The following is a 25,453-nucleotide window of genomic DNA, read 5'->3' as shown; positions in this document are numbered from 1 at the left end:
ACATTATACTGTTTCTGCCATGCATTTGCGCACTCACCTAACTTGGCCAAATCACACAGAAGCATGTCTGCACGCACCTCACAGCTTGCCCTCCCAACCAGCTTTGTGTTGCACGTAAACTTGGAATATTATATCTAGTTTCTTCATCTAAACCATTACATAAAAATCACACTAACAAGGCTCCAAGCACTGATCCCTGAAGCACACCACTTTTCTGGTACTTGGAAAAAGACTTTGTTTACTCCTGTTTCCTGTCAGCCAAACAGTTCTCTATCCATGGCAGTACACTACCCCAATCCCATGAACTTTAACTTTACACGCTAATCTCTTACAATGGGATCTTATTGAAAGGCTTCTGAAAGTCCAAGAAAGCCACATCGACTGCATCTCCCTCATCATCTCATCCAGCTACATCCTCAGAAAATCCCAATACATTGCTTCAGTAATGCATGCTATTTCTGTCTGATCTTATGACAGTTTTCCCAAGTTGTGTGCTACTAAATCTTGGATAATTTTCCCCATTATTGATGTCAGGCTAACCAGTCTGTAGCTCCAAGTTTAATGCCTACCTCCTTTTTGAAATAGTGCCGTTACACTAGCGATCCTCCAATCCCACAGAAACTGCTCCAGAGTCAATAGAATCTTGAAAGATGACAACTAGTGCATCCATTATTTCAAAGGCCACTTTCTTAAGTACTCTGGGACATATATTAGGCCATAGGGATTTGTCCTTTAATCCTAACAGTTTCTCCAATGCCATTAATACTGATTTCCTTCAGTTCCTTGCTCGGACTAGTCCTCATGTTCCCAATATTTTTGGAATCTTAATTGTGTCCTTCATTGAGAAGATAAGGAGAGGGGGATTCGGTTAGGATTATATTCATTGCAGTTTAGACAAATGGTTGTGGGGCTGGGTATGACGATCTCAGAAACCTATAGAATTCTAGCAGGATTACACATGATATTTTCAGGAGGCTTGTTCTTGATTGGTCGGCAAGTCCAGTACCAGGGATCATACTTTAAGAATACAGGATAAACCTTTGAGGAGTGAGAGGAGAAATTTATTCACACAGTGACGTGCTTGTGGAATTCAGTGTCACAGAAAGCAGTTGAAGCCGAATCATTGCTAAAGAAAGAGACCGATATAGCTCTAATGGCTAAAGGAATCACAGGGTATGGAAGGGTGGAATCTGGGTATCATGTTGAAGATCAGCAATGCTGCAGCAGGTCGAAGGGGTCCAGTGGCCTAAGTTTACCAATCATGTTATAGTTCCGTCTCCTGGTTACTGACTTCTCCAGTAGGGGATTTGGGTCTCCCCTGTCTGTCTAATCCAAGCCCCTCATGTTGTAGGCCTTGATTAAATCTTCCCTCAGCCTCTTCTGCTCTAAGGAAAATAACTCTGGTCTATCCAATTGGTCCTCATTGTTGTGATTTCCAAGCCCAAGCAATATTCTTACAAATCTCCTTTGCACTGTCATCATAGGAAGGAGATAATTACTCTTATGTGATGACCAAAGCCAGTCACACAACTCCAGCTTTGGCCTAATCAGTGACTCGTATAGTTCCAAGTTTTGTATTCAGTACTTTGCCCAAGTAGGAATTTTGTGGATCAGCCCATTCAAAAGGCAGAGCTGCCTTGACCTGCCCTCCTGTCGGACTCTGTTACACAATGGAAAATTATAGGCCGTACATCAGTGGTAGGAAAATGATTAGAGAGAGGATTTTTAGGGACAGGGTTTACTAAGCAGTATTTTTTCAGGAAATGACAAAGATGATTGATGAGGGTAGGGCTGTGGATTGTATCTACGTGGACTTTAGTAAAGCATTGGACAATGCCACTCATGGTAGGCTGGTTCAGAAGATTAAGTCACATGGTATCCACTGTAAGTTGGCAACTTGGATACAAAATTGGCATGATCATAGAAGATGGAATGTAGTTCTGGAGGGGTGTTTTTCTGACTGGAGTTCAGTGGCATTCTGCAGGGTTCAATACTGAGACCTCTTTTGTTTATAATATATAAATGATTTAGTTGAAAGTATAGGTTATCTAATTAGCAAGTCTACCAATGAAAATTGGAGGAGTTGTGGATAATGAGAAAGTTTCAAAATTGTGCAGTGAATGGCAGATGGAGTTTAACTTGGATAAGTGTAATGTGACACATTTTGGGAGGTAAAATACAAGAGGAAGTACAGTAAATAATCTTGGGGTTCAAGACCATAGCTCAGTGAAAATGGCAAATGCAACCAATTAAGGTGATAAAGAAGTGCCTTCATCAGTAGGGGCATTGAATATAACGTTGGCAAGTCATGGTACAGACTTTAGTCAGGTCATATTTGAAGAACTGTGCATTGTTCTGGTTGCCAGCTATATGGACGACGTGGAGGCATTGGAGTGGATGCAAAAGAAGGTTTATCAGGACGTTGCCTGGATTGGAGCGCATCAGCTATAATGTTGGACAAACTTGGATTGTTTTTGTAGGCAATTCAGAAGCTGTTGAGTGCCCCTGATAGAAGTATAGGTATTCAGGCAGTCACATGAACAGACAGGGAATAGAGGGATATCACATGCAGGTAGAAGGGGATTAGTTTAGAATGGCATCATGGTCAGCACAGGGCCTGTTTATGTTGTGCACTATTCTATGTATGGTCTAAGAAGTGGGAACAAGAATGAGCATCGAGGAAAGCCACTAACCTGAGTTGTGTGCCAATGTTGAGGTTGTGCAGGAAGTTTCCACCAAAAGCCATGCAGTCCTTGGAGGTGAGGACAGCATGAATCCAGCCTAGGAAAAGAGGACAAACCCTCATGAAAACTGATGCAAGCTGGATAAATGTACAAATCAAGGCCTGGGTTAAAATATAACCTGGAAAAGAGGGCAAAGGACAAGCCTCGATTGAAGCACGAATAGCAAGTTTCATATACAAATAAGTGATGGGTGATAGTGGAGGGTGTGTTATGGTTGGGATTCCAACCCAAGGTTGAACAGGATAACAATTTTACACGCACACGCAGGATAACATCATTTTAAGTGATTTGGTGCAGTCTGAATGACAGATGCATCCGTACATGACAGTATCGATAAGAATGACCACCACAAAATCCCAAATTCACATTGAGAATATGCTCCTCCGTGTTGTGTTACTGAAGAATCTGTAACCTCATGGCCTGGCAAATTCCCTGACTCAACCACTACAATCGAACCAAGAGATCAACCCTGGTTTAATGGAGAATGCAAGAGGGCCTGCCAAGACCAGCACCAGGCATACCTAAAAATGATGGTCAAGCTGGTTGAAGGTACTAAACAGGACCACTTGTGCGCCAAGCAACATAAGCAGCAAGGGACAAAGAAATTGATCCCAAAACCAACAGATTAGATCTATTCACATCTGGTGTGTACTGTGGTGGTCAATTAAACAACTCACTGGAGGAGGTGGCTCTTCAAATGTCCCCATCCTCAACAATGGAAGAGCCTAACACATCAGTGCAAAAGCTAAGGCTGAAGTATTTGCAGCAATCTTCGGCCAGAAATGCCGAGCAAATGATCCATCCCAGCCTCCTCCAGCGGTCCCCAGCATCACGGAAACCTTTCTTCAGCTAATTTGATCCATGTGATATCAAGAAACAGTTGTAGAGTGCAAAGTTATGGGCCCTGACAACATTCTGGTAATAGCATTGAAGATTTGTGCTCAGGAATGTGTGGCTCCCCTACAGTTTCAATACTGGCATCTACCTGGCAAAGTGAAAGATTGCCCACGTATGTCCTGTACATAAAAAGCAGGACAAATCCAACCCAGCCAATTACTGCCCCATTAATCTACACTTGATCATCAGTGACGGAAAGTGTCATCAATGGTGCTATCAAGCAGCACCTGCCCAGCAATAACATGCTCAATGATGCCCAGTTTGGGTTCTGCAAGGGCCACTCTGCTCCTGACCTCATGACAGCCTTGGTTCAGAAACAGACAAAAGAGCTGAATTCCAGAGGTGAGATGAGAGTGACAGCTCTTGAAAACAAGGCCACATTTGACCGAATGTGGCATGAAGGGACCATAGCAAAACTGGAATCAATGTCAAGCTGCAAACTCTCCAGTGGTTGGAATCATACCTGCCACGTAGAAAGGTGGTTGTGGTTCTTGGAAGTCAGAACATCTCTGCAGGAGTTCTTCAGGGTAGTGTCCTAGGCCCAACCATCTTCAACTGCTTCATTAATGACCTTCCTTCCATCACAAGATCAGATGTGAGGATGTTCACCGATGCTTACACAATATTCACGCGGTACTGCAGCAGTCCATGTCCAAATGGAACAAAATCTGGACAATATCCAGGCATGGGCTGACAAGTGGCAAGTGAGATTCCTGCCACAAAATTTCAGCAATGGCCATCTCCAGTAAGAGACAATCCAACCACCGCCCCTTGACATTCAATGGTGAATCACGCACTATCAATATCTTGGGGGGTTAGCATTGACCAGAAACTCAATTGAACCTGCCATACAAACACGGTAGCTCCAAGAGTACGTCAGAGGCTAGGAATATTTTGGCGAAAACTCCCCTCCTGACTCCCCAAAGCCTGTTCATCATCCACAAAGCATAACTCAGGAGTCTGATGGAATACCCCGCACTCACCTGGGATGAGTGCTGTTCCAATAACATTCAAAATGCCTGACACAATCTAGGACAAAAGCAGCCCGCCTGATTGGCACCACAACCACAAGCATCTACTCCCTCTACCACGGACACTTAGTGCTATTTACAAGATACACTGCAGAAATTCACCAAATATCCATAGACAACACCTTCCAAACCCATGACCACTTCCATCTAGAAGGACAAGGGCAGCAGATACATGGGAACACCAACACCTGCAAGTTCTCTTCCATAGCACTCACCATCTTGACTTGGAAACATAATACCCTTTCTTCACTGTCATTGAGTCAAAATTCTGGAATTCTCTTCCTAAGGGCATTGCAAGTTAACCACAGCACGTAAACAGAAGCAGTTCAAGATGACAGCTCACCACCATCTCAAGGGCAACTAAGGGGACAGCAATAAGTGCTGGCCAGCCTGCGATGTCAATATTCCACGAGTGAATAAAAGCACATTGGAGCCACTTCCTCCATTTGGAGAGGTTTGTGTTACAGAGAAGGGTCACGTCAAACATCTCTGATAATTAAACAAAAACACAAGCCCCAATCTTTTATGATGGGAGTGAAGGTTCCCTTCTAATAATTAAATCCAAAACACCCAGAGAAGCTCATTTTATTCCTCGTAATTTGTTAAAAGTGCGGTTAAAGAGAAGAAAATCCCTGATCTCCACTTTATAAGTAAGATGTAACCATTTATTTATTTAACCCTAATAATGACCAAATTAAAAGAGATACTAACAAACTGAACAATTCCCTCTATGTATTAACTATTCCTTAACTGAAACAAATTCTACTGAAATACTGTTTAAATAGACACAAGTCCCATTTATATAAACCCAATTAATAAGACAACAATAAATTAAAACTTAATCTCTCCAAGTTCACACACACTGTCTTCTGGAACACTCTGCCTTCTCCAGCCTTTGTTGATCTTGCTATTTTGGATGCTTTCTCAAATGACGACTCTTAGCTAAAAATTCCATGGTACTTTTGATTAACTAGATGGTGCTTTCTCGGAGAGCTAAAAGGTGTTATCTCCTGACAGGTGGCTCTCCCCGATCTTTAAAACAAAACTTTTTTTAAATATATATTCCCTATGATAAGTCAAATTCTTATAATGTGATTGGTTTCAGGTTGTCAACACCATCAGTTTTTAAATCCAACTGGCACTGAATTGCTGAGTGTTTGGTTTAAATTAATTGACCAAAATCAATCTTGTTCTCAAAACAAGACTGCTATTTTGCCTGTCAGCTGTGAGGCCTTTTGATACATTTGTTTCTACTTTGGGGCTCTGTGCAGTGCTTGTAAACTTCCAAGCACAGACAAAGCACAAAGCGCAATCTCTTAAAGAGATCACACTGTTTTTCAATTCTATGCAACTTTGTAAAATTTGTGACCCATTTATCATTACCCAAGTTCCACCATTCTCGACAGACAGCATACCAGTACTGGATACCTGCTGGACATCAGGTTTGGCACTGTTAAGAATTTTTAAATTCTGGACCCAGAAGCACTAAGTAAACAAAGAGTCCAACAGCTGCCCAGATAATATCAGGTAATTTGCCACCTACAAGGAATCAAATCTGGAAACTGCTGATAAAAAGTCTATTTAACATTTTCCAGAGTTTCAAACCAATCCCCAAACATGACATACCGACAAAATACTTTAGAAGTGACATCACTGGTATTACATAAATAGAAATGAAACAGCCATAAACACTGCCTTTTAAAAATCAGCATTAACCAGGACACCAAGCAAACCACACTTCAGTTCCTGAGCTGTCACCCAAGACCTCAGTTTAACATTTCAACTGAAAGACATGGAAGATCCAGGAATAGGGCATGGACTGCCTGAGGGGTACAAATTTACCACTGAGCCAAGGCTGACACATGGATCAATACAACATAAACACACAAAGCTATGCTGGCAGCTGCACAGGTATATGGTCACATAGGCACATGTATGTGCCGACACATAGGCAAATCCTGTTCTGGATTACAGTCAGTTTTGCCTCACAGGGCTAGAGGTTGGGTGTTGGCCATCTGCAGTCAGTATCTAATCTTGTATTGCTCTATATTGGAGGCTGCTTTACTCACCCCACCTCTTGAGCAGCAGACTGCCAACTTTGTCTAACTCGGACAGAGGGATAACTAATGCCTTCCAGCCGCTTACTAATCAAAATCCACAATGGCTGATACAGAGCTATTCCCCTCCAATGAAAGTGATGCCCACCCCAGTTTTTACTTTTTAACTCTCCTAGGTCTGGTCATACAGGAACATGATCACTATGCTCATCAGCCAACAGGATATTGAAGGAAACGCGGAACTTTTAGTCAGTGACGTTGCGCACTTGCACAATAATTAGAACTAAAGAATGACCACAGTAATTAATAATCAGCACACATGATCACAAATGGACAGGGAAAAGCTGAACCACCCTTCCTTTGTATAGCCATACAGGAACAGACTAATCAAAACCTTCAGGTCTGTGATTTTCAATAGGTCAAAAGTATCAAGACTTAAGAAAAAGCAAATAAGTGGAGTGAGATACAGATCAGTCACGGTCTGACTGAATGGCACTCAAGAGAATGAGTCGAGTCTTTCTCCTTGCACATTAAAGTACAGTTATGCATTTTATTATACAGACGTAGTTTGATTTTATTAGGGTTCTCCCCTCAAAGAAGGGAGCTGATTATCTCACGCGGTCTAAAAATACATGCTGTCAAAGCCAAACCCTTCCAGTGACAGTCACTGGATAGTCTGCACAAATGCGAACCCTGCCTTTGTTAGAGGCCAGTGACTCAAGAGTGGAAACAGTCCCTTCTCTAACGCTTAAAGTTACACACAGTTACGATGTAATAAACTGAAGAACAAACTGCTCACTATCTTGTGGAAAGTCTATTTCCCTTCAGTTCAGGTGATTACTGAGATGATTATAGTTGGAAGATAAATAAAATTTAGATGCAAAATATCACAGTTGGTTACAAAGTGAAATAAAAACCCAAAGACAACAGACTGGCAGAGTTCCGAGTTCCTCCTGACATCACAGTTCGATGAAAAGGAAGAATGAGAGACAGACAATAGAAAGAGCCCAGCCCTTCTTCCACCTGTGACAATGGAAGCACAAACCCAAGATGAACAAGGCATGGAGTGATGCATTGTGCACTTCTGCCCAGAGATTATTTTATTCCTGGTTTTGCCCTGGTAATCAGGAAGAACTCTGCTCGACTCAAGGGGAGGATGAAATGCTCCTGTTGCCATCAGTCTTTCAGCGTACCTGTGGGAATGAAGAGTGTTTGTCCCTGCTGCAGGACACACTTGTAACATTTGTCCACCTGGTCACCAAAGAACGTCTCACTCTGGTTAACAGAACCACTCCAACTTTCATATAGTGCAAGATTGGCATTGGTTGGCTTTATCAAGTAAAACAGCTTTTCTCCCTGCAAGAAAAAACAAACAAGAAGCGAGGTGATAAGTATTTAATGTCAACCATCAAGTCTCAAGTCAAAGAGAGAACAAGTCAAACTCCAAATTTTCTGTCAGGATCACTATCCCCTGAGCCCATCTGTGCCACCACCCAAATGTGGTTCTGAGGCACAGTTGTTCCCAGCGTCCCAAGTCAAATAGCCCTGGCTTATGTTTTAAACTTTTACATAGAACATTACAGCACAGTACAGGCCCTTCGGCCCTCGATGTTGTGCCGAACCTTCTCAGAATCACGCAATCCATTTCGGACTAAGATGAGGAGGATGAGAGGATCTTCACTGAGAGGATGATGAATCTTTGAAATGCTGTGCCCCAGACAATACGTGGAAGCTCTACCATCAAGGCTGAGATTGGTAGATTTCAAGTTACTGATGACATCATGGCACATGGAAATGTACATGTATGGCCATGATTTGGAACTGCGGAGATGGTTTGATAAGGGTGGAAGTGTGGTGGGGTAGGTTCTGTGCTGTCAGCTGAAGGAGGCGAAACAGACCAGAAATCTCCTTGCTGTCTGTTTTCACAATAGATATCCACCAGCCCTTTTAATATGTTCTAGATTTCAAATCAGACACTTGTGCATGTGGTGAAAATGGCTAATTTGTATTCTTCCTGCCAAGAAGAATACAATGTCCGAAAGGGTGGCTGCGGGAGGAGATTTTGTGAACCAGGCGGTGAGAGAAAGTGAGAGCCACATGGGCCCAGGAAACCATGTCAGCCTATTTTCCAAAGAAATTCAATCTTCAGCCAGTCTCCCACGAACCATCTTTGTACCAAGGCAACTGAGCTCAATTAGGGAGCCAAATTCTCATGCTGCAGTAGAGGAAATTCTAACTTTCAAAGTTTATCAAGGATTTTTAAACAAGCATGAACGGAATGTGCCAAGAACCAGACAAGGCTCCAGACACAGAAGCTTTCCTTTTTCCACAAGCCTGGAGAGATGTCCAGGCCATCTCAATCTCCCTGAAGCAGGAGATGGAGAGCCTGGCTCCTTCACCATCTGGAGAACCTGATTGCCTTATGCTGCAAGGTTCTCTGAAATACACTAGGAGCATCAAATCAGAACAGACTGTCCTGTCTGACTACACTCACTCCCTGCCCTGCCCTTCAAGGCACTGACTGTCTCTCCCTCTCCCTCTAACCCCGGCCAACCCGAAGATGCCGACCTCTGTTTACCCTCCCCTCACCCTCTCAACTCTTCCCACTCTGAAGGTGCTGACTCTCTCCTCTTTCTTTACTCTCTCCACCACCCACCCTTGACCCAAAGATGCCAATTCTCTCTCTCCCCGCTACCCCACCAGCCCCACACCTTTGTTCCAACACTAACCCCACACCTACTCAATGACATTTTCTTTCTCTCCCTCTCCCTTTCTAAATCTCGGTCTCTTTCTCTCCCTGTTCACCTATAGATGTTGACTCTAGCTCACTCTCCATACATTCCTTGTCTTCTAATGTTTTGGGAACATCCCTCACATTGTCAACACCACCCATTCTCTCCAGCAAAGCTGTTCACCAACTCTCTCTCCCCTCATTTGAATGGGCTGTGTCTCTCTTGCCCTCCATCAAAGGAGCTGATGGACTCTCTCTCTCTCTCTAACCCCCCCACCTCCCTCCTCCCTCCTCCCATCCCCAGCAGACTCTCTGTGTGTCATTACATTAAAGTGCAAACCACAGAGTGTTAAAGCAAAACGGGGAGTGTGGGGATAAAGGTTTTCTTGATTTCTACCCTAGCTCAAGCTTGCTACTAGAGCTACTTACCCACAGTACATGATACCAGACAGAGGTCCCCCCAAAGTCAATGTGAAAGTCAGTATAACTGTCCTCCATTCCCATCAAGCAGTACTTCTGAACGCACGGTTTGGGAAAAAAGGAATCCTCTGGCCAGTAATTCTCTACCCAGGACAGCTTCTGAACAATTTCAGGAACTTTCACCAGCTCTGACATCCTGTACACAAACAAAAACAAAAAGCAGCTTGACACAGGGAGCAGGCATCGAATCAAGGAGCCCACCACAAGTGACCAGCATCAGTGTAACCATTAATCAGTGCCTCACTTTTCAGGTTAGATATTCAACACGGACCAAGATTACCTTTCACACTATATTCTTCATATAAATGATGGAGAAGTAAAATCACGTAGGATCCACTTAAAACGTGAGTAGCAGAGGACTGGGACTCCAGCTGGAGAGTTTGAAAACCACTTCCACCCATCAAGTCAGAGCCTTCTTGAGGTAGGTCAAGGGGAGGTAAGTGAAAATCTGGTGCAGGACAAGAGCAGTCAATGAAACATTCCCGAGAGCTGAGGTGCAGCTGAGCCAGCTTCAGGACGAGATCAAGGGCTTTCACAGACCAGAGACATGGAGAAGGACTTCCTTCCCATGCACACTTTAGAACACCCAACCCCCCCCCCCCACCGTGCCAACCTCTCTCATCCTGAACTAGACACCTCCCCAACTGCCAAAAAGACACCCCCCACCCAGGATCAATGATCACACCAGACCCCACCTCACTTCCACACAGGGAAAGTATGCACAGCCAAGGGATACACTGCAGACTTAAAAATTCACAGCCTCCAGCAATCCAGATAAAATATCTCATCTGGATGAGCACCTAACTATGAGACAGCAAGGGTGAGAGGGAGATGGTGACAGCGATATTGGGATGACGAGGGGCATGACTGAGAAGGTGAGGGCAAGACAGCAAAGGTGGCACCAGGACAAAGAGGGGGCATGGGCAAAAGGGACAGGGAGGAGCGAGCCCACAAGGGCAACTGAGGGTGAGGGAGTGACGGTGAGAGGGCGATACGAAGACAGACAGTGAAGGGGAAAGGGCAAGAGGCAGAGGGCAAGACCAAAGTGCAAGGAGGGTGGGGAGGCAAGACTGCAAGAGCAAGTGCAATGGAGACAACAGGAGCAACACTGATGGCAGGAGCAATGGAAACAGTGGCTCTCCCCTCAACACCTCTCGAGCGCCCTCCTGCTTGTGCACTCCCTTGGTCTCTCTTCCCACCTCTCCTTTTCAAACAACTTCTCTCTCTCTTTTACTCACTCACACACAAACCTTGCCCTCTCTCTCGCTCAAAACTTCTCCCTCCCAGGCGCCCATACGCCCGTCACTCTTTGCCCCTCTCCTACATGCTCCCCACACTTTCTCCCCTCTCGCACGCACCCTCTCATGCACTTGCAATCTCACAAGAGCACCTTCACGCTCTCTCTCTCTGCCCTCTCACGAGCCCCCTTACTCTCCTTCTCTCATGCATGTCCTCCAATATGCGTGCACCCCCTCAATTCTCTCTCCCCTCAAGCTCTCTCTCTCTCTCTCTCCACTCTTTCCCTCACAATCACCCTCTCTCCCTCACTCACATTCTCGTGCCCCCTTGCACGCACCTCCTCACTCTTTCCCTCTCACATTACGCACCCCCCCATTCCCTTCTTCCCCTCCCCACAACTCTCATGTGCCCCCTCACTTTCTCTTCACACTCCCATTCACACGTGCGCGCTCTCTTTCCTCCCACACATGCACACCTCCTCATTCTCTCGTCCCCTTTCACATACCCAGTCACTCTCCCTCTTCTGCATGCATTCTCTCTCTTCCCCCTTTCTTCCTCCCCCACTTTACCACTCGTGCATGTGAGCACACCCCCTCACTCCCACTCTCATGTGCACCCTCTCATGATCTCTCTACCCGCTCTCATGCATACAGGCCACCACACTCCCCTTCTCACTGTCCCAATCTTTGTGTGGGCACCACATAGCTCTCTCTCAAATTTCAACCCACCCCCGACCCTTTACTCCAGCATGCTCATCCTCTCTCTCACCTCAGCTCACCTTCTCCCATCCGCCCTCGCTATGGCGCACTTGGACTCTGTCTCACCCATGCTCCCTCCACGCTGCGCACATGCCATCTCTCCTTCTTGCCCTCCCTTCCCCTCTCTCACCAGCTTGCACTCGTCCCCCTCCCACAGTCACTCCCTACTGCCCTCCTGCTCTTGCTTGGTCCATCCCCCAACCTCTTGCCCACAAATTCCTCTAGCCTGCCCACACTCCTTCCCACCCACCTGCCCATACCTGCCAGTGCTCACTCCCTCCCACCCACCATCTCCCGACCTCCCGCTCTCTCCCCCACCTCACCTCCCGTCCACCTCCCTCCCCACCTCTTCTTGCCCTGACCACCTCCACCTCCCTCCTGCACTCTCAGTCCAACCCCCCTGCACCCATTACTCGGACCCATCCCCTTACCCCACCCCTTCTCTGGCTTATGCTCTCCCCCGCCCCACTGCTCGCCCTCCCCCACTGGAGGAATTGACAGGGGTGGTGGTAACTGCATTCTGATTGTCACAAGTATACTTGTGATAACAGACACTGTTTTTGGTGGTAAATGACAGATTATACAGTTATGTATAATGGTTAGTGATCTGATAGGCGCAGTGGTTCATTGGTTAGCACTGATGCCTCACAATACCAAAGACCCAGGTTTGTTTCCACCCTTGTTCTCCTAGCACCTGCATGGCTTTTCTCCAGGTGCTCCAGTTTCCTCCAGAATATGTGCACGTTAGGTGGATCAGCCATAGGAAATTACCCATGGCGCCCAGGGACAGACAGGCTACACCCATGGCAAATGCACACTTACAGCGATAGAGTAGGGGGCTGGGGATCCGGGTGGGATGGACTTCAGACAGTGAGTGTGGGCTTGAAGTGCCGAATGGCCTGCTTCCACACTGTTGGGATTCTATGAATCTATGATCTCAGTGGTGTGTGCAGGATCTTATTGTCTGAAAACTGCCTCAATTTCATAAGCGTTTCACTGGCCTTGAGCACTTTAGGACGGCTCAAAAATGTCAAATGTACTTTGTAAAGACCCAGGTGCATTGGCACAGTATTGGCACAGAAAACGAACAGTCAAAGCTACTTTGTATTGTAAATGCCAACACTGTACACAGAGCTACATTTCCAAATATCCAGCCACAAGCAACTTACTTTGTATCAGAAAATTCCAAGCTAATGACATTTAATACTTTGGTTCGATGGAGAGCAGTGTAATATTCTACAAACTCCTGCAGTTTCATCTTACAATCAGCTTGCCGAGCCACATCGATCACATCGATCACCTTCTCACCACCTTGAGAGATTAAAAATTCATATTCAGATATATCTGGAAGCCACGTTATTTAGACAAGGATAACCCTTCACCCAACTACAGCTGTGAAACAGCTCAAATAACAGCCTATGTTGTAGATGTAGTACAGCAAACTATTCATGGGTTTGAGGAGGCAAATTAGGAGGAAGTGATTAATACTGACCAGTGAATTTGGAAAGTGGCTGAACACAGGGCCCTGAGAATTGGGTTAGACGACTGATGGGAGTTAGAAGCTGACAGGCAGTACAGTGGTCTTAGACAATCGCAAAATTTAGACGAGTGCCGACTGGTTGATGGAGCTGCGCTTTTGTGAAGGGTAGAATGGGCTGAATATGCAGTTTGTGTAGCAGGCAACTGAGAAGAACTTGATACAACAAGCTTAGACAATACTACAGAGACTGAAATATGATCAACAATAATTAGGACAGGTTGAAAATTAATCTCAAAAACTGGACACAAAAAGGTAAAGAGGGCGGAGGAACAGAAGGACCTGGGGTGTCCGTACACAACTGTTTTTAAAGATTGGAGCACAAATTGAGAAGAATGTTGAGTAATGTATTCAAATCTGGAAACCACACAATAAAAAAGGTGAAAAAGGTCTTGGAAAGGGTGCCGAGTATGTGTACTGTAATGGATGCAGGACTTCAGTTAGATGGATGCCAAGAGAAATGGGGTAATTCTCCCCGCAGAAGAGAATAGTCAAGGAGAAACTTAATAGAAGTATTTGAAATAATGAAGGGATATGAGAGTGTAAATAGAGATGAAATTGGTTCCAGAGGCAGAAGGTTTAGAATCAGAGGACTCAGATTTAAGGAGATTGGCAAAAGAACCAGAGGGGAAATGAAATTTTGTTTCATTACCCAGTGAGGTATCACAATCTGGAATGAAAAAGGAAACAGTTTCAGTAAAAGCTTCCAAATAAGAATTAGACAAGTGCTCAAAGGGGAAAAACTTTGCATTGGTTGGCCTCCACTGCACTAGATGCAACATTCGGAGATGTTCCATCTATTCCCCACCTTCCAATATCCAGGACAGGGGAGCTCGACTGCAAACATGCAGCACTTGAAAACTTTGCTTGTGGCTGTATTGTGTGTGAACACTGGGTGCAGTCATCACTTACCCACATATTCTTGCACATCCCTGACAGAAAAGGTGCTCGACGGGAGAGCAATTCCAAGTCCATCTATTTTAGACACCATGATGGGAAATTCAAACCCGTGCTTTTCCAGGTATTTGTGTGTCAGCTGGGTACCGTGCAGCTTGATGAGAATGTCACTGGCACTTTAGGAACAAACAGATGAGAATTATGCAGCTCACTGGCACCGGTAGTTTAACATGCTGTAGTAACCATGGGACAACAGAAAACACCAACTGTAGTTACAAACCTCACAAGCATCACTTAGATCACTGCCACACCTTTATCAACCTCACCTTCCTCAGTTTGGCTGAAGCCGTCATCAACGCCTTTGTCATTTGCAAACAACTATTCTAAAAACTTATCTGCTGACTGACTCATCCTTCAATTGACAGCTTTACCCCTTCTGACAAACCTACCTGAACACCAAACAAATTTCAAACTTCTCCCTTTCACTCCCCGAAACAAAAATCAGGCTCAGCCATTCCTACAAAGGGAAAATACTACAGATGCTGGAAGTCTGCAATGAGTCATATTGGGCTCAAAACACTAACTGTGTTTCAGATCTGACAGCACGTGTACAGACCAAGTTTTTCTAGCACTTTTAGTACTTGTTTCAATCACTCCTACATTCTGTACACCATTCCTTTTCTCTGACACTTTCCGTCCTGTAGGGTTTCCCAACATTAAAATTACACTTTAAAAAGTCAATGCTTGGTAGTAAAGAACTTAGACATTGTTAAAAGGAAACCAGAAGTTGAAGCTTTTGTCTTGCGCTTAGAGTGTACTTGTGAAATCTAACAGTTGTCAGAAGTAGCGTTTAAAAGCAAATCTTCCTTTCTCTTCCCTTCACACCACCTATTCACAGACACATGCAACACAGCACTGAGGCAAGCATAAATTTGGGTAACGTTGATCATTGACAATGCCAGTGCAGAACTGTAGCTGAAAAAAAGGTTCAAAATCCCTTTTAAGCATAAGGATTGCCAGAATCTTGCTCCCTGGTCTATCAGTTTCTCCAGTAAGAGGCTTGGCTTTGAACCCAAGACCACTTGGATCACCCTTGCAGTTACTTGGAATGAAAAACGAGTCAGCGAATCGGATAGTTACTCTTAACATTTTTTTTTGTTCAGAGATGTGGGCGATGCCAGATCAGCAAGAATCTATTGCTCATCTCTAGATTTCCCAGAGGGCAGTTAAGAGTCAACCCCACATTGCTGTGGGTCTGCATTCACATCTCAACCAGACCAGGTCAGGATGGCAGATTTCCTTCCTTAAAAGAGGATTTGTGAACCAGATGAGTTTTTACAACTATTGATGGTGGTTACATGGTTGCATTAGATCAGCTTTCTATATCTCAGCTCTCTTTTACTGAAAATAAATTTTATCTGTTGCTGTGATGGGATTTGAACCCACAAACACAGAATATTAGTCTGGTCCACTGGATTGCTAGTCAAGCGAGATTAACACTTCACCACCACAAGGATAGAGGAGTGGGAGGGGGATGGAGAAATATAGCGATGTTTGAAATAGGGGATAGACTGAGGGGATTGGAACAAGACCAAACAACAAACGGTTGCCTATACCTTGAAAAATGCCGTGCTCGGAGCTCCCTGATGAAAACTGGTGTTCCTGCCTGTATCTTTTTAACAGGATCAGCAGTCTCAGTGTAGTCATGTCGGTGCCAGTTGTTCCGTCTCTTCACTGTGATACGGAAACAAAGCACAAAACAGTGGATGAAGTTGGCTCAAAATGTCCACAGGATATCATTTTGGGTCACTGGCAAGATTCATATCAGCCAAGTTGAAATCAGGACAAACTACAGAAACCAAGAACTTACTCACGCATCCCAGCGCAGGTACCAATCCACTATTGGAAATATTCAACAAATACTCAAACTAGAACTAAGCATCTACTCAACAAGCGTCGAGTCTAGCCAGTATAGTTCCTTCAAGTATTTGCATTCATAATGATGTTCAAGAACTGTACAATGGACACGCTCAGAGACAGCTGCAATTCAAGAACTACCCTGTGTTTTGAATACAGGGCAAATTAACATTGGTATTCGTCTGGGACAGTTCCTGTTTATCTCTGATGAACAGTAACCTGAACAGTCTGATCAATAATCAGATTCAAAAACTATAATGTTTTTAGATCAACAGAATCAAAATCCATTGAGGAAATACAGCTACTAAGTCCAAATTAAAATAAAGAACAGGATGATTAAAAAAGAAGAATCCCGTGGTACCTGAATAATGTAGTATGTATCTGCCCAATTGCTTAGATAAACCTATCCTCGAAGCGCAGCATGTTCCCCTCCATCCAGTCAGGATGGCTGGGCTTTGCCCCATCAGAGTATGGAAACTATAAATTTGTCTTTATACAGCCAACTATTAACTTCTGGTAATCTGCATTGGTCAACAACACCTAATGTGCCCTCCTCCAACACCCTCCAGTGAGGGTCCACCTACTTTGGATGGCCACCTTTTCTCAGGTTTTTCAACTTGCCAATAGTTGTTCTGTCTCCCACAACTGTTTACATTTCATTGTTCAATACAAACTTGAGTCTGCAATTTTCCTTTACAAATCAACTCCCCTTCCAAGGCGGGGTGGGGGGGGGGGGGAACCCTTAAATTGTAAGATTTAATGTGCAATAATTCGTGTCAATCATCCGTGGAGGTATTTTAGCATATTCACTTACATTCATTGACAAGGAAGTAATTATTCCTAAGCACAAAGAAAGCTGGGTAACTGTTAGAAGGGGGGAAAAAGCAGTCAGTACTGGGATCCCCTGTGGTCGTTCCCCTGAAAAACAAGTATACCGTTTTGGTTACTGTTGCGGGGGGACGACTTACCAGGGCATGCACTGAAGTGCAGTCTCTGGCACAGAGTCTGTCCCTCTTGCACAGAAGCGAAGCGGGGGGATAGGAGGAGAGTGTTATTGGGGGACCCAATAGTTAGAGGGACGAATAGAAGGTATGTTGGGAACGAAACAAACTCACAGTTGGTGTGTTGCCTCCCAGGTGCCCGGGTCCGTGATGTGTCGGATCGTGTATTTGGGTCCTGAAGGGAGAGGGTGACCAGCCCCGAGTCGTGGTCCACAGAGGCACCAACGACATAGGTGGAAAGAGGGATAAGGATGTCAGGGAGGATTTCAGGGAGCTAGGGAGGAAGCTGAGAGCTAGAACAAACAGAGTGGTCATCTCTCGTTTGTTAACCATGCCACGTGATAGCAAGGCAAAGAACAGGGAGAGGTATCAGCTGAACATGTGGCTGCAGGGATGGTGCAGGAGGGAGGGCTTCGGGTACATTGACAATTGGGGCTCATTCTGGGGAAGGTGGGACCTCTACAAACAGGACAGTATCCACTTGAACTAGAGGAGTCCTAATATCCTGGGTGGGATATTTGCTAGTGCTATTCGGGTGGGTTTAAACTAGCTCAGCAGGGGAATGGGGAACTGCGGTGTAGTTCCAGTACATAGGAGGATGAGAGTAGGGAGGACATGGACAGGATTTCACTGTCACAGGAGTGTGCTGGCAGACAGCAAGCTGGTTTGAAGTGTGTCTACTTCAATGCCAGGAGTATCCGGAATAAGGTAGGCGAGCTTGCAGCACGGATAGGTACCTGGGACTTCGATGTTGTGGCCATTTCGGAGAATGGATAGAGCAGGAACAGGAATGGATATTGCAGGTTCCAGGGTTTAGATCTTTCATAAAGATCAGGGAAGATGGTAAAAGAGGGGGAGGTGTGGCTTTGTTAGTCAAGGACAGTATAACGGTGGCTGAAAGAACTTTTGACAAGGACTCGTCTACTGGGGTGCTATGGGCTGAGGTCAGAAACGGGAGAGGAGAGGTCACACTGCTGGGAGTTTTTTTCTGTATAGGCCTCCACAAAGTTCCAGGGATGTGGAGAAGATTGGCAAAACGATTCTGGGCAGGAGTGAAAGGAACAGAGTGGTCATTATGGGAGACTTTAACTTCCCCAAAACTGACTGGAAATGCTATAACACTAGTACGTCAGATGGTTCAGTTTTTGTCCAATGTATGCAGGAGGGTTTCCTGACACAGTATGTTGAAGGGCTGACAAGAGGGGGGGCCACACTGGATCTGGTACTTGGTAATGAACCAGGCCAGGTGTTTGATTTAGTGGCAGGTGAGCACTATGGAGAGAGTGACCATAATTCAGTTATGTTCACTTTAGCGATGGAAAGGGATAGGAGCATGCCACAGCGCAAACGTTATGGATGGGGGAAGGGAAACTATAATGCGATTAGGCAAGACTTAGGAGGCATTGAATGGGGTAGCAAAATGCAGGGGATGGAGACAAGCGAAATGTGGAGCTGGTTTAAGGAACAGATATTGCGTGTCCGTGACAGGTGTGTCCCTGTCAGGCAGGGAGGAAGCGATAAGGTAAGGGAACCGTGGTTTACTAAAGAAATTGTATCTCTTGTTAAATGGAAGAGGGAGGCTTATGTGACGTTGAGACGAGATAGTTCAGATGAAGTGATGGAGAGTTACAGATTAGCTAGGAAGAATTTAAAGAGAGAGTTAAGAGGAGCAAGGAGGGGACATGAGCAGACATTAGCAAGTAGAATAAAGGAGAACCTTAAAGCTTTCTATTGGTATGTGAGGAATAAGAGGATGACTAGGGTAGAAATAGGGCCAGTCAAAGGCAGAAGTGGGGAGTTGTGTGAAGACCCTGTGGAGATCGGAGAGGTGCTAAATGAATATTTCTCATCTGTTTTCACTCAAGAAAAGGAGAATATTGTAGAGGAGATGACTGAGTTACGGGCTATTAGAATTGAAAGGATTGAGGTTAGTAAAGAGGAGGTGTTATCAATTCTACAAAGTGTGAAGGTAGATAAATTCTCTGGGCTGGATAGGATTTTTCCAAGGATTCTCTGGGAAGCTAGGGAGGAGATAGCAAAACCTTTGGCCTTGAACTTTGAATCCTCATTGTCTACAGGTTTAGTACCAGAGGATTGCAAATGTTGTGCCCTTGTTCAAGAAGGGCAGAAGAGATGACCCAGGTAATTACAGACCAGGGAGCCTTACATCTGTTGTAGGAAAAGTTCTGGAAAGGATTATAAAACATAGGATTTATCATCATCTAGCAAGTAATAATTTGATTGGAGATAGTCAACATGGATTCGTCAAGAGCAGGTCGTGTCTCACAAACCTCTCAGTTTTTTTGAGATGGTGACCAAGCATGTGGATGAGGGTAGGGCAGTTGACGTAGTATACATGGACTTCCGTAAAGCCTTTGAGAAGGTTCCACATGGTGGGCTATTCGAGAAAATGCGGAGACATGGGATTGGGGGAAGATTTAGCAGTTTGGATTAGAAACTGGTTTTCTGTCAGAAGGCAACGAGTGGTGGTTGATGGAAAATATTCAGTCTGGAGTCCGGATACTTGTAGTGTGCCACAAGGATCTGTTTTGGGACCACTGCTGTTTGTCATTTTTATAAATGACTTGGACGCAGGCATAGGTGGATGGGATAGAAAGTTTGCAGCTGACACTAAAGTCGGTGGAGTGGTGGACAGTGTGGAAGAAAGTTGCCGGTTGTAGGGAGACTTGGATAAACTGCAGAATTGGGCTGAAAAGTGGCAAATGGAGTTCAATGCAGATAAATGTGAGGTGATTCACTTTGGGAAGAATAATAGGAAGGCAGAATACTGGGCCAATGGAAAGATTCTTGGTAGCGTGGATGTGCAGAGGGTTCTTGGTGTCCATGTACATAGATCCCTGAAAGTTGCCACCCAAGTTGATAGTGCTGTTAAGGCGGCATATGCTATGTTAAGTTTAATTGGTAGAGGGATTGAGTTCCGGAGCCGTGATGTCATGCTGCAACTGTACAAAATGCTCGTGCAGCCTCACTTGGAATATTGCATACAGTTGTGGTCGCTCCATTACAGGAAGGATGTGGAAGCATTGGAAAAGGTGCAGAGGATATTTACCAGAATGTTGCCTGGTCTGGAACGAAGGTCTTATGAAGAAAGGCTGAGAGACTTAGGTCTGTTCTCATTGGCGAGAAGGCGGCGAAGAGGGGATTTAATAGAGACATACAAGGCAATCGGAGGATTAGATAGGGTGGACAGTGACAGTCTTTTTCCTTGGATGATGACGTCGGCATGTACGAGGGGGCATGGCTGCAAATTGAGGGGTGATAGATTTAAGACAGATGTGAGAGGCAGGTTCTTTACTCAGAGTGGTAAGGGTGTGGAACACCCTGCCCGCCAATGTAGTTAACTCAGCCATGTTAGGGGCATTTAAACAGTCCTTGGATAAGCATATGGATGACAATGGGATAGTGTAGAGGATGGGCTTAGATTAGTTCACAGGTCGGCGCAACATTGAGGGCCAAAAGGCCTGTTCTGCGCTGTATTGGTCACAGGAGATGTTAAATGTCGAGCTTCAATGTTGCAAAAAAAATAGAAATTTCTGGAAAATCTCAACAGGTCTAGCAGAGATACCATTTTGAGTTCAGCGACACCTCCTCAGAATGTTCTGAAGCAGAGTCACTGGACCCAGAATCTTAACTCTCATTTCTCTCCCCGGATGCTACCAGCTGAGTTTTTTATCCCCCCAGTCATTTCTATTTTTCTTTCTTACTTCCAGCATTTGCAGTTCTTGCAGTTTTTGAGAAGCTCCATTATAAGCATAGCAGTTAGTTCCATCATTTGGCATCAGTCATTTCTGTTATCCAAGCAAAATATGTTTTCTCATTATCTCAAAAACATCATCTCAGCAAACCCCTCCTTTTCAATACCCTTCATTTTTAATCAGTCACACATCACCTCAGATATCCTGAGTCACAAAATGATCCCTACAGGATGCTTGAAAGGAACTGTACAGAATGAAAAACATTCTCAATTGTGCCATCTATATGAAAGATTAGAAATGCACTTCATCTGAGTTATTCATTCTCCATTGAAGCTGAAATAGTTGAGGTAGCAATACAGGGAGAAGTTGTTTCCAACCAATACAAAGCAAGATCAAAATGTGTTTCTGGAACAGCAACTTTTACCACTGTGAGCTGCAGAATTAGCAGCATACAGAAATTCTAGCTGCTACACCTCTTCAGCACTGGAGCCATGGACAACTAGTCAGCACTCTGACCCTAAACAAATGTTGTGGGGTGGGAGGGAAGAAGAAAATGAGATGTATTTACCCGTGACTTCTGTCATTGATTCCACCCAGTGATCAGGGCATCAATACACATTCTGTATTTTTAACACTACTACTGGGTGTCACTGAGAAGACCTTCCTTCTGCCAATGATTCCAAAGGTTCCAAGGTTTGGGAGTGCACGAGTGCATGCGGTGGAGAAACACGAGCATGGATCTTTTCCCCCCAACAAATTCTTTCAGCAACAGCCATCTTCAATATGCCTCAAACATTAAGGGCTTTCATGCATTTGGTGCCAAACCACCTCTTCCACTCTACAAAGGACCATCAAATAGCTACATAAGCTCCCTCTTTCAAATATGATCCAGTAACATTGCTACTGTCCAGAAATCAAAGTGCCCCACAGCTCTCTTGACTGAGCACCAAGATTAGTGTGAATCTACATATTTTGGTTCTTTTCAAGGATTCAAGAAACTTTCAGTCTTCCATGTCTTACCAGTGAACTATGATTACCAAATGTTATTTTGGTCTGTAGCTCACCTATAAGACCGCCCAGAAATTGATTGTGGATCAACACTCAAACCTGCAATTTTGACAAATCCCACTGTAAGCTGCTGGCTTGCTAAGGGTGCCAGTGCCTAAGAAAGATTTGAAAAAAATCCATTCTTCAAAAACTTTCTAAAAGTAGAAAACGTCATGGTGGCTCAGTGGTTAGCACTGCTGCCTCACAGCACCATGAACCCGGGTTCAATTCCAACCATGGGTGATTCTGTATGGAGTTTGTGCATTCTCCCAGTGTCTATGAGTTTCCTCCAGGTGCTCCAGTTTCCTCCCACAGTTCCAAGATGTGCAGGCTAGGTAGATTGGCCATACTAAATTGCCCTTGGTGTTCAGGGATCTGTAGATTAAAGGGATGGGTCTGGGAGGGAAGCTCCGAGGTTCAGTACGGACATGTTGGGCCAAAGGCCTGTTTCCACACTGTAGGAATTCTATGATTTATGATCAGAAATTCTAGGAGTGGGTTTGAAAGAATGAAAGCTAACATTCTGTAATCTAAAAGTTTCCAAAGACTTTTACTTCATCTGAGGAGCCACAGATCTCAAAACATTAACTCTGCTTTCTCTTCACAGATGCTACCAGACTTGCTGAGTTTCTCCAATAATTTCAACTTTGCTTGCCTCAAAATATTTTAGCAAACACTAGCATCTGTTGAAAGAGACAGAGTTGATGTTCCCAGTCCAATAGGAGATTCCCGAGAAAGTAAGATGTTTTCTTGCAAATGTTTCCAGATTTATACTTACTCAGGGAGGCTCCATGTAATATGGCACAGTTTGGACAATGGTACAAGTCAATGTCGACAGCTTGATGCTCCTCCACTTTCACACAGCTGAAAAAGAGAACAAAATAAAATCTACACACACACACACACACCTTACTAGGGGCACAAGGGTAAAGGGTGGGTGGATGCTACATTTTGGCACAATTCTATATCAGGGCCAGGGAGAGCTGCACCCATACCAAGCTCCCTTTCAGTGAATAAACCAAATAGCCAATTCTATCTTTTGCTTTGGAAGGCCACCAATTTCACCAATGAAATGCTTCCAGCCCAGTGTTCTGCTCCTGTCATCAGTTGGTAGCTATGACCCTGGGCTTCATTTTCATTAGTTGTCAGCCAGATATTGCTGGGACTGTGAAGATGGTTCAGGTGCTCCTCAGCTGCACACAGCGGGGAAAAAAAAATTAGAAACAATCCCCACTTCGTGCTGCTGCTGGCACATTAGAAATACAGTAGCCTTAATCAGCTCACATTTTGCAGACATCTTGACCACACTACATGTGGTTCTGTTTTGGGATAGTAATTATCAACAAATATAAAAGTAAAGATTTAAAATTTGTTGTTGCATTGTTCGTCACACATCATCCCCTCATCACCCAAAGCTTTAACAGCACTTGCAATTCAAATAATAGTGCAGAAAACTACAGGATTTGGATACAGTATGATAAACAGCAAATATTATCGGAATTTGACACAGTCATATAAACAACCCAGTATTACAGGATTAGGACACAATAATACAAACAGCCTGTTATTACAGGATTTTAAAACAGTGCTGCAACTAACCATGTATGACACAATGTGGCCACAATACTATGTCCGACTAGGTATTACAGGTTCAACAGTAAACCTCATGGCTCTGTAGATTGAACTGCAAAGATTTGGACATTGAAGAATGAATACCACAATCCCGCCCATCACGCTCAATTTCAGACAGGTGACAGAGGCAGACCAGGAAATTACAGAGTCATGAACTTAACTACAGTTTGTCAGGAAGTCGAGAGAGTCCATATGGTATGACTGAAAACATTCAGCTAACCACAAAGAGCCAGCAAGAAACCACAAAGGGTATATGGTGCAGTTTACATGGAATTTCAGATGTTTTCTCTCAATGAAGTCCTACAAAAGAGATTAGCACATAAACTGAAAGCATATGGGATTTGGGGTAGTGTACTGAACGAGAATGGCTGGCAGGCAGGAAACAAGGAGTAGGAATAATGGGTCTTTTCCGTGAATGGTGGCCAGTGATTAGTGGGATATATTATGTATGACTTGATTTATTAATGTCTCATGATACACTGAAAAGCACTGTTACGCATTCTGTATGTGTCAATATATATTACATATTAATGAGTTAGAAGAGAGCACTAATTTACATCTCAAAGTTTGCAAATGACAAAACTGGATAGAGAAGGATATAGAGATGCTTCAGGGTGATTTGGACAAGTTCAGTAAGTGGGCAACTGCATGGCAAGTGAAGAACAATGTGGATAACTGCAAAGTTATTCACTGTGGCAGCAAAAACAGAGAGAGATTATTATCTTGATAACAATTTGGGAAAGCGGGAAGTGCAACAGGCCCTGGCTGTCCTTGTACACCAAATCACTGAAAGTAGGAGTGTGCAGACACAACAGGCAGTGGAGAAGGAAAATGGTATGTGGCTTTTACAGCAAGAGGATTTGAGCACAGTAGCAGAATAGCTTGCTCCATTGTACATGGCTTTGGTGAGATGACATGTAGAGTACAGGGGTGCAATTTTTGAAGGATGTACTGGCTAATGAGGGCATGTGACAAAGATATACCAAACTGATTCCTGGGATGTCAAGACTGACACATGAAGAGAGACTGGATCAGTTAGGACCATATTACCAGAAGAACGAGGAGGAATCTCATAGAAACCTATAAAATTCTAACAGGACGAGACAGGGTAAATACATGAAGGATGTTCCCAATGACCGGGTGTCCAGAGCCAGGAGTTACAATCTAAAGATTTGGAGTAGGCCATTTAAGACTAAGATGAAGAGAAATTTCTTTACCAAGGAGTGCCGAGTCTGTGGAATTTCTACCATAGAAAGCAGATGAGGCCTAAATATTATAGGTGAAAAGGCATGTTCTGAGAGGGACACAAACAGTTCATAGGCTAACTAATCAGGCAAAAAGTTGGCGAAGGGAGGAAGATGCGGGAAAAAGTGAAGTTATTTATTTTGGAAGGGAGAACAAGAATATAGAGTATTCTTTAAACGCAGGGAAGCTGCAGAAAGCTGCAAAACAAAGGCACTTGGAGGTACTTGTATGTGAAATGCAGAAAACTAGCATACAGATGCAGCAGGTTAATCAGAAAGGCTAATGGAATGCTGGCCCTTATTTCAGAGTAGAAAAGTCTTATTGCAACTGTACAAGGTGCTGGTAGGACCACCTCTGGAGTACTTGAACTGTTTGTCCCCTTATTTGAGGGAAAGATATAATCTCATTGAAGGCAGCTCAGAGAAAGTCCACGAAGTCAATCCTAGGTATGAAGGGATTGTCTTATCAGCAAAGGCTAAACAGGTTGTGTCTCTACTCACTGGAATTTAGCAGAATGAGAGGTG

The 25,453-nt window shown here is 44.3% G+C and overlaps 1 protein-coding gene across 1 annotated transcript in view; it reads right to left on the bottom strand.

Annotated features, from left to right (window-relative positions):
* LOC125461083 (lysine-specific demethylase 7B-like) overlaps nucleotides 1-25,453 on the bottom strand; it is an 85,444-nt gene that overhangs the window by 43,820 nt on the left and 16,171 nt on the right. Inside the window, exons 2-8 of the mRNA XM_048549449.2 lie at nucleotides 22,831-22,916; nucleotides 15,988-16,105; nucleotides 14,387-14,547; nucleotides 13,107-13,248; nucleotides 9,890-10,076; nucleotides 7,923-8,085; nucleotides 2,694-2,781 (exon numbers count right to left, since the gene is read on the bottom strand). Of these exons, the coding sequence (XP_048405406.1) occupies nucleotides 2,694-2,781; nucleotides 7,923-8,085; nucleotides 9,890-10,076; nucleotides 13,107-13,248; nucleotides 14,387-14,547; nucleotides 15,988-16,105; nucleotides 22,831-22,916 (945 nt within the window). The remainder of the gene's footprint in view (nucleotides 1-2,693; nucleotides 2,782-7,922; nucleotides 8,086-9,889; nucleotides 10,077-13,106; nucleotides 13,249-14,386; nucleotides 14,548-15,987; nucleotides 16,106-22,830; nucleotides 22,917-25,453) is intronic.

The sequence above is a fragment of the Stegostoma tigrinum genome, chromosome 18 (genome assembly GCF_030684315.1).
Source record: "Stegostoma tigrinum isolate sSteTig4 chromosome 18, sSteTig4.hap1, whole genome shotgun sequence".
NCBI lineage: Eukaryota > Metazoa > Chordata > Chondrichthyes > Orectolobiformes > Stegostomatidae > Stegostoma > Stegostoma tigrinum.
This window is presented reverse-complemented; position numbering and strand designations above follow the sequence as displayed.